Here is a 10,394-nt window from a genome sequence, read left to right as displayed (position 1 = left end):
CTTATAGGATATTGGTGAGCAATAATAATGCCCCTTATAGATGCATTGACTGTAGGATCAATCTTTCCTTAGCTCTGAGTAGTGTGTGTATGTATGAAAGGAAGAATTAAAGGGCAAGAGGAAAATGCTTTGTCTTAACTTTATGTGAAACTCCCCATTCTTCACTGAGACACATTAACCAAAGGAACTGTGGACTCACTAGGCTTTTCTACTCTTAAATATTATACTCTGAGTATAATTTTTCTGATGATGATATATGGGATGCAAGAGGCTCACAACATAATGTACTCTTATAATACTCATGTGACATTTTAGAAGTTTTATATGTGGTATTATTAAATTCTTTATTCTGATTCTATTGCAACATGGAACATAGAGAAACTATTTGTATTTCTAAGTGTTTAAAAATATAATTGTGTAAAAGTACTTGAAAGTGTAACTCACTGTTAATCAGGAGTCTGTGATTTCATGATGAGAAAGTTTGGAATAAATTTAGTCACCAAAATCTTACCATTGGTACCTCCAAAGAAAATCAAGTTATACTCATCATTTTTACAAAGTAATTGTGGAAAATCAGGGAAATATTCATTGAGCTTCATAGCAGTAAAGTATTCTCAGTGTTGTTAGATTGTTGGCTGATTTGCAAATACCAATCTAACTAGAGAAATAATGCTAAACACTTTCAAATGTTTACTTTGATAAGAAACTGAATGAATAAATGTTAGAAACAATTTACTATTAGTATCTACCATATCAATGTAATGTCATCTTCTCAAAAGTCTTTCAGTTGGAATCAAAAGTTATATAGTCACTCCTATGTTCTAATCTCTAGCACATGAGGTTGTTAGGTTGCTATGTATAAATTCTTTGTTTTTAATTACTGGAAATCATGCACTACCATATGCAGTGTCCTTGAACCTGAAAGATGACTAGGGTGTTGAAATATAAAACTAAATGACAACATATAAATATATATTATTCATAAGCCTAAGTATTTATTATAGATAATATTCCTTGTAGAGATAAGTAATACGATTTTATTTGTACTATTATAGGAAAATCTTTATTAAAATTAAGAAATTATAACTTAGTTGAACCTTATTTAATTTGAAATGTTGAGCATGAGTCTACTTTGAAAGAAGAGCCAACAGTTGAACATCACAATAAGAATTTATATGCCCATTTATTTGTTTCAATATGCAATTCATGACATAAAATTCATTATAAATATCTTTTCCTATTTCTACACACTCGCTAGAAAAAAACAACAAAAACCTATGATTTTGTAATCTAAGGCACACTTCTTCATAAGGGAAAATTTTAACATAGAAATCAAGTTAACAAGTCAGATTCTAAGATTGAGATGCTATTTTTTCTATTTTTTTAAAACTATAAGCTAAGTGCATTTAGAAATGGCATAATTCAGTATGGTAGTAGTTTATATGAATTAATATTTCTTCCAAAGATACCTGACTCACAGTCTGGGAAAAGCAGACAGCCTGTATGAATCTGACTTACAGCAAAGCATTTCATTCATGTCCAATACTGCATTTTCCACCAAAAAAGTACATCACATGCTTAAAACCCTGCTAGAAGCATCCAATTACCCCCCAAAATAAGTTGCTGTACAACACATAGTTTCCAGAAGTCTCTGATCTTTTAATTGAAGACATGACTAATGGAACACAATTTGCTTTTGAAATACCCTGCATAAAATATGACTGAATGGGGCTGGAGCTGTGGCTCAGTGGTAGAGCACTTGCCTAGTATGTGTGAGGCACTGGGCTCGAATCCTGGCACCACATACAATAAACAAATAAAATAAAGGTATAAAAAATATGACTGAAGTTTGCTGAAAGCCACTTAAACAGAACAAAGGGCATATACATTTAATAAAAGCTTACTCCTGATAACACACAATAAAGCCTTCATGGACACAGATTGCTTTTATACTTTAAAAGAACCTTTAGTATTACCAAGGACAACAGATTGTAGAATTTTCAAAAATATTTTGACTGAGTCAGGAGCAGTACTTTTGCACTTATTTTTAAAACTGCATCTTATTTCAGAAATCTAGTGCAAAAAGGGATTGCTTAACAAGGATACCTATAATGGGCTGTTATTCTAATGCTCATAATCAAAACTTGACTACTAGCTGTTTACCATTTACCAAGTTTCAAACTACCATTTTCTCCTTTGTTCTTAAACTCAGATCTTTAAAATTTTGTTTTAAAATGACTTTTAAAAAACTAAAGCTGTATAGCAAGAACGTATTAGTTTTAAAGACATCATCTTTTTATTCTGGAAACTTAATTGGTAGTAAATTTAAGGTAATTCTTAACAGTTTTCTTGTATTGCTAACAAACAAGGGGCACAATCATACTTTCACTCTAGAAATGAAAAAGGCACTCTTAATTATTATAGGAAATCACTAGAATGTTTATACACAAAACATTGAGAACCGTTGAGGTACACTGACCTCTAAAGACGTAAGTAATTCAATGGTTCTCTGTTTAAAACCTCAGCTGCATTCCTCTTGCCATATGTATTGGATCCCACATTGGTAGTTGAGAGAATGGCACCAGGGTTGTGGCTGGAACGAACTAAAAAATTTGCCAGGCGTTGTGTTGCACATGTGGCAGTGTTGCATTTCCGTTTGTCCATCTGGTGATTGGTAATGCTGAACAAATATGAAAGGTTAGAGGCTTAGAATTGGGATTGGATACAGCCATGTGACCCCCAATACTCATACAGATGAAAAGAAAAGGAGATATTTTCACAGAAGTAGCTCAGTGTTTTGGTTTGCAAACATCTGGATGACAGATCCTTTTGATACCTTGAAGATGGCAACAGAATCAATTGTTGACTAGGAAATAATACAGCCTCTTTCACCGTAGACAATGTTTCATTTCCCAGGATAATTCTTCCTTTGGAAATTCAGAATACATTTCTGATGAATGATAATGATGATGATGATATAGTGATGATAATAATGATAATAATAATAGTCTTTCTATTATATTCTTCTAAACCTTGTTGATAAACTTATTTTCTGACATATAGAAAGTATTCAAAATGTAAAATTTATATCTAACCCAGAATATATAAAAATTGAAATATATGAAAATAAATATGTGTATATTTACACATATATATCATTTTATATTTATATAATTTCTGTATATGTGTAATTTTAATTTCTCAGAGCTTTCCAACAAGAAGGAAGCAATATTAGCTAATTTTTGTTAAGTTCCTTGAAATAATGGATCAGGAATGTCAAGAAAAAATATCAGAATGAAATTCTGCAATATACAACAAGATGGATAAATTTTAATGATATTATGCTAAAGCGAAATAAACCAGTCACAGAAAAACAAATACTGCATGATTACACATATATGAGCTATCTAAAATACTCAAATTTGACAGAATGGGAAGTTGCACTCCATGTATGTATAACATATCAAAATATATACTACTGTCATGTATAAATAAAAAGAACAGGTAAAAAGAATAAAATATTCAAATTTGAGACTTAAACAATGGAATTGTGTTTACCAGAGACTTTGGGATGGGGAAATAGAGAGTTGCTAATCAATGGACATGAAATCTCTATTAAGAGGACTAAGCTGGGGCTGAGACTGTGGCTCAGCGGTAGAACACTTGCCTGACATGTGTGAGGCACTGGGTTTGATTCTCAGCATGGCATATAAATAAATAAAATAAAAGTCTATCCACAACTAAAAAAATATTTTTAAAAATGAATAAGCTGTAGAGCAGTGTGTCTACAGTCAAAGATAATGCATTATCCACTAAAAAAATTTAAATGTCCTTACCACAGTAAAATAAAATGGAGAATTTCAGATATTATAAAGTTAGGTGTTATAAAGGGAAATCAATTGATCACCTGTTCAGGCACTCTTTGCATTGTGGGAGTTCTATTCTTAGCACAAATACTTGAACATTTCTATCTTATGGTCACTTAGATTTTATGCTTTCAATGATTTTAATGAAAGGGCTATGGTAAATGTTAAAAACAAAATCCTACCTGGCCCAACCTCTTAAAAGAGCCTGCCACTTCATGATAGCACTGTGGCTTGAGGACCAAGTCTTTATACTTGAGCCTTTGGTGGTATGTTCTAGATACAGACCATATACCAGTGTGCTTTCAAAGTGGTATTTTACTTACTGACTTATTGTAGTACTGAAGATTGAACCCAGGTCCTTGCACATGTTGAGCTTTATCCCAGTCTTTCAAATTGGAATTTTAAATGGATACAGAAGAATAAGATTGCTTTACTCATTTGGGAATCTTTAGGAAAATTATAGAAATATTTTAGTTTTTAACTCCATAGAAACTAAAGTGTTGCTAAAAATTTATATATAAGTAATAGTTATGAGGCCAAAAGCTCAATGTTCAGATGTGAATAAATATACATATTTTGGGTTAAATACAGTGGATTTATCTCAGTGTGTTTACTTTGTGAGGGGGGATATTTCATTATCTCTCTCTGGAGATAGCCTAAGTGTAAATTTTTTAAAGTTTCATGTGAAAAAATTATTTAAAATTTTTTTACCACCTTATTATTTTCCAAATGTAGAAAATTCTTCAGACAGAATCAGGTGAACTAAATATTTATTGACTCTAAGTGTGTGCAGACAAAGCAATTATTCAGGCAAAGGAAATCCAGGCTGGGATCTATTTTTTTTGGTCTATATCTTATTCACACTATTTTAATATTTTTTTGAAGGTATAACTTTGAACAATGTGCATTTCAAAAGGATAGCTTAATGCTATAAAAAGTTATAATGCTATTTTCATACATTGGACATTAAGTTCTAAATGATTTTTTTAATTGAAAAACAACAGGAATTGGAATTTGGCCCGAACACCTCCAACTAATAGATGTAAAGCAGTAGGGGAAATTATCAGTCACATTAGGAAATTCAAAGGGGCTATCTATCCCAAGATGTGTTTAGCCAGTGCTTGGAGTATGAAATACTGTTCACTAAATGCTGAGCGGGGCTTTGATAATCAGTTGGAAGGTCAGTAGTAGAATTTAAAATTATTCTAGGAAAAATGTTATCTTATTTGAATTACCTAGAAGGACCACTGTTCTCCATAAAACAAATAGTAAGAACTTTCATGTTTGTTTGTTTCAGAACTGTGAATTTTTTTTCCAAATATGCTGTTCAGCATGAACAAAACTCTACACAAAACAGTCATTTGGTTGGAAAATTATGGCTGAAATGGTTAGTAAAAGGCATTGCACCTCCACATTCAGGCATTTTTTTCTCATTGACTACTTGGGCAGACATGACTTGTCTGTCTACCTAATTATTGAAACACTAAAACTACAGACCACTTATAGGCACATACACACCAAGAAATTCTTGACCACAAGAGAATTTAAACATCAATGGCAATAAGCTAAACTACAGCTCTTAAATTGTGTATGTTTAAAGATATTTCAGTTTCAGGGTTTTTTTTTTTTAAATTAACATTTAAAATAAATAAATAAATTAACATTTATTTGTGGGGATCTGTGAGATTCTATTGGGAGAGTCTAGTGACTATAGCATAGCACTGGGAAATTATATTTTGACTACCCTCTGATTATTTGCAAGATAGATACTTACAATAACATGTAAAGGGAAAGTGTGTGATCCTTTGCCTTAGTCATGAGTAAGAAGTAAAGAAATGCCAGTAAAAAGTAAAGAAATACCTGTAAACCAAGCAACTCAGGTGGCTGAGACAGGAGGATCTCAAGTTCAAAGCCAGTCTTAGCAATTTAGTGAGCCCCTAAACAATTTAGTGAGATTCTGTCTCAAAATAAAAAAAACAAAAAGGTTGAGGATATGGCTCAGTGGTTGAGTACCCCTGGGTTCAATCCCTGGTACAAAAAATAAAAGTAACCATTTTCTGGTTTGTAAAGTCATTTTATTGCTTCTTAGTCCGATCTCTTACCTGTACAAATGTTGCAAAAGTCTCAAATGAGATGATTGAATTTGATGAAGCAAATTACAGTGAATAATAAATATATATTAGCTTCATTTTTAAAAGGAGTTTAAAATTTGAGATATTTCTACAAAGGTTTTCTTAGCTTTTTATGAGATTTATAGGATGTTATATAATACTCAGGATGACTAATCATTCGTCCTTTAAAAAATGACCAAATATACTGATTTCAGGAAACACATTAAAAAGCAATTTGAAGAATGCCTTATAAGTATACCCAATTCAAAGTAAAAGATTGTGAGACCAGCATGATTTAATTTGATAATAAGTAATGTTATGAATTATTCTAATTCTGAATGAAGTTCACCTCATAATAAGCACATATTCATAAAGGCATATTTGTAAAGGTACTTAGTAAATGTCTGTATCTAATGAAAGAAAAGATCAAGATATTAACACACATACTAAGTAATACTGTTAATTTTCCTGTCATCATTCAATTGTTCTGCTTATCAGAAACTTCATGTCAGTTTTAAAGTTATTTTTATCCGTGAAAAACCTTGAATTTTTATCCATGAAAAACTTTGAAAATTACAGTTAGTTCTAAGAACATCCTGTAAACTAAATAAGCCCTGAAATGACAAAGAAAATCCTTTGATGATTCCTACTATTTATTATAAGTAGGTACAGTAGAAACCTTTACACATTGCAGTGAACCACCACCCAACAGAAAACATCTCAAAGAAAATAAAGACAAGATGATAATGTTTCTAATGAGAAAAGTTCAAATATGACTAAAGCACATTCTTTTTAAAAACAGTTTGAATTCTTGTTGGTCTTGAAGAGTGTATATGTTCATTCTTACAAGACTATATGGGCAAAACTGATTTAGGCACAAACAAATCCTCATGACATTATTTATGTCAGATGCATGAATCTGGACTCCAAAATCTTTTATATAAGGAAGAAAACCTAAGTTTTAAGGGTTTTTGATTCATAACTTGTAATTACTGCTAATCTTTTCACCTGACGTAGTTTTTACATTTCCTTAAAACTACCCTTTAGATGATATAACACCTTTGAATAGTAAGCCTTCGGAGGAAATCTTGATGCACAGGCTATATAATGAAAATATTTCAAGAATTATTAATCTACCTTTATAGCAGCTCAGAAGTAATATCAAGAAGATTAACATTTTATAATTGTTTTATTAACAGAATAGCCAGCAGTATAGAATGAATCTCCAAATAGCAAATGGCTTTTTAACTAGTTCCTCTTAAGTTTAACTTCTGAAAAACTTGAATTTGCCCCCTGGTTATTTATATACACTTTAATTTCCAGAAGGAAATGTAAAAGTTTGGATATTTCCAAAGCCCTTTAAGGAAAAAAAGTCTATGTAAATATACACAACATTCTACTTGATATAAAATACATGCTTTACTTAATCTCTAGTTTGTTTCAATATCAGGTTAATAGAGTAGAAATGACTACCTTTTAGTTTTTCCTGCTTCGTGTTCTGGCTTTGCCCCTCTAAGTTCCAACAGCATATTTCTTGATAAAACTGGAACTATCCATTCCTGTCTGTTAGAAGTTCCAGCAGAGAGATTTATCAGTCACTGACAATATTTTTTAAAGAACACAGAATTAAAGGAACAACTGAACAGCTTTAAGTACTGCTTGCAGCATAATTTCACCAGAAATCTGATGGCACAAGGGCTGTTAGTTATATAGCAGTGTTAAATACTAATTTTCCCACACTTTACAAAAGAAACAGGATTTTAAAGTTAGTTACTCACCTTTCAATGGGGGTAGCTTTCAGATGGTTTAATGCCACAAAGAGCACAAGGAGCACTACTGGTAGCTTTAGGACGCACATGACTTCTTGACTTTTCTGAAAAGAATAATCTAGCAGTGAAATCAGGAAATTTCTGACAGTTGAGATTGATGTAATTTTAAATCATAGCCTAATTTTAAAATTAAATATTTTAAAACATAATTTAGAAAGACCTTAATAATTCTTATTGGTAAAATCCTTTAATACTCTTCAGTTTTCCAATATTTTTAAAATGTTCATTTTCCAATTTTTTTTCTCTAAACAATCTAATAATTTATATTTTAATAATCAAATTTTAGCTTTCCTTTGAAATAAACCATATATTTAACTTCAAATCTTCTTTACTAAATAATACTGTCCCAGAAATAAGAAATTCCTTACCTTTTAATGCTTCAGTGTCAGCAATATCAGAAAATGCCTTTGATAGCAAGAAAGCTGTATGAAAACAAGTCCAAACTTGCATTCACTAGAGTATTTGCCCCCTACTTTCTTACCAATAATCCAGCTCTTATATACCCTTCACACCTTTCTTAGCTCTGACATCAGGCAGCTCAGAGAGACTTTGTCATCAATTTCCATCCCGACATAGAAAGTGCCTCATAGACAGCAGAAGCAGATGGGTATTATTACATTAATACATCAGTAAATATTAACACAGCAGATACAGAGTGTCTCTGTGCAGTTAATGATGTGTAATATACAGCAGAAGTTTCAATTTGTCATCTTTGTAAAATGTAAGCAGATTTTCAAGAATTACATGTATGTCATAGTAAGAACTTAAAAAAAGAAGTAATGAATAACAGTAAATGTGCTTTTATGCAGAGGAGAGTCAGAGACAATGAGGAGATATAACTAAATCCAGATGACCCCTGTGGCTTAATCCCATGACATTCAGAAACATATTGAATAGAAGGGTGAGGTTTATTTTTTTTAAAAGTATATAAAAACAAAAGTCATTTACAGTGAGGTGGGGGAGATTTAAGACATAAAACAATGATTTTATATCTACAAATTCATATGTCAATATTTAGATAGAGATGCACATATATATATATACACACAAATATATACATATACAAATACACACACATTCTCTCTCTCTCTCTCTCTCTCTCTCTCTCTCTCTCTCTCTCTCTCTCACAGTTTTCAGGGACTTTTCCCATTAGTTAGTATCAGAAATATCACAGTTATTTTGAAGGAAGATATTCTTTCCCTTTTAACTTCTTAAGAAAATTATGAATGACTTGATTCAGCAGAATACTCTCTAGTTTGCCTTTTGAAATAATTTGTTATTTTTATTTTCAACAAATGTGCTTCCCTTTTTCTTGTGTTTCTTTTTAAATTTTTTTGATTCTTTTTAGTTTTACATGACAGTGGAATATATTTTGACATATCTAATATACATGGAGTATAACTTCCCATTTTTGTAGTTGTACATGATGTGGAGTTTACTGGTTGTGTATTCATATATGAACATAGAAAAGTTATGTCCAATTCATTCTACTGTCTACCATGTACAGCAACTAAAGGAAACTCAAACTGTCAGTGAGACGGTGTATGTTTGTGTTATCTAAAAATGATGGAAGTTCTCCAAGTTAAAAAAAAATAGTAAGCTTATTGATTTTATGTACTTCTTTAAAACTTAGTAACACCATTTGAGGGTGTTAGAAGAAATTTCAAGAGAAAGAGACTAACTTGTTTCTAATACTTGTTTTAATATTCGATGATTCTGCAATTTTAATATTTCTGTGAAGTTTACTGATATTCCAAAAGGGAAGAAAATGAAATAAAGGTTTTGGAATGTAAATCATTTCTTATAAGATAATGTATATAACAGTTGTATATAGTAGTTTAGAAATGATATAGAGGGCTAGACATATTAAATATTGTCCAATGTCAGACAACCAATTAATGCTAAATCCTGAACCAATTCTCAGATTTTCTTTCTCATGGTTGAGCATTCATTTAGTCCTAGATCCCTGCCTCTAATCTACCTATTTATTTATTTTAATTTCATAGCCCTTTTTCACTCTGAGATGTTAAGAGTGCCATATATTATGTTAAAAAATGAATTCTCCCTCACTCCCTAGGAAGTTAATATTATAAGAAAAATTTTTACAAAGGACCTGATATTTTTACTATGTGTCAGGCATAGTTATTTAATTGATATGTGATACTTCCTTCATCTTCACACCTCTAAGGTAGGCAAAATTTGCTCCAATTTATAGCTAGTAAAACTGAAAATTAGAGAATATAATTGGTTTGCTTAAGGTTACACAGCTACTGAAGGGTCAGAGTGAAGTTCAAATTCTCATCACCTATACCAGGATGTTTATTTCTTTGTCAAAAAGGATCTCTATTCCCATATACTGAATTGTCAATTGCTTTCTCTAAATTAGGTATCTTATTACAACACCTTGAGTGATTTGGTTATAGCCAGATGTGGCCTTATGCTGATCTTGTATAATTTTTAGGAAGATCAATGCCTATCCTTATACCAAATTGCTTCTAGTTTTTACATACTTCCTATATTAATGGATATGATGTTAGTTTATGTCGTCATTTAAATCCTCTTAACCTGGCATTTCCATTACTGGATCA

At 31.3% G+C, this 10,394-nt stretch overlaps 1 protein-coding gene across 1 annotated transcript; it reads right to left on the bottom strand.

Moving 5' to 3' along the window:
* Positions 1–2,481: 2,481 nt before the first annotated feature.
* Positions 2,482–7,835, bottom strand: Iapp (islet amyloid polypeptide). Its single transcript, XM_076852719.1, has 2 exons — positions 7,756–7,835; positions 2,482–2,680 (listed from the first exon to the last, which is right to left on the bottom strand). The coding sequence occupies exons 1-2, from the start codon at positions 7,833–7,835 to the stop codon at positions 2,482–2,484; spliced, it is 279 nt and encodes a 92-aa protein (XP_076708834.1).
* Positions 7,836–10,394: the final 2,559 nt, after the last annotated feature.

Source organism: Callospermophilus lateralis, chromosome 4 (genome assembly GCF_048772815.1).
Source record: "Callospermophilus lateralis isolate mCalLat2 chromosome 4, mCalLat2.hap1, whole genome shotgun sequence".
NCBI classification, from domain to species: domain Eukaryota; kingdom Metazoa; phylum Chordata; class Mammalia; order Rodentia; family Sciuridae; genus Callospermophilus; species Callospermophilus lateralis.
Note: the sequence above shows the minus strand (reverse complement) of the source record. Positions and strands in the feature narration are given on the sequence as shown.

Coding starts and splice junctions, on each gene's coding strand:
- Iapp (XM_076852719.1), bottom strand. CDS start 7,835: ATGTGCGTCCTAAAGCTACCAGTAGTGCTCCTTGTGCTCTTTGTGGCA. Junction 2,681..7,755: donor AAAGCTACCCCCATTGAAAG/GTGAGTAACTAA, acceptor ATATTTGTTCAG/CATTACCAATCACCAGATGG.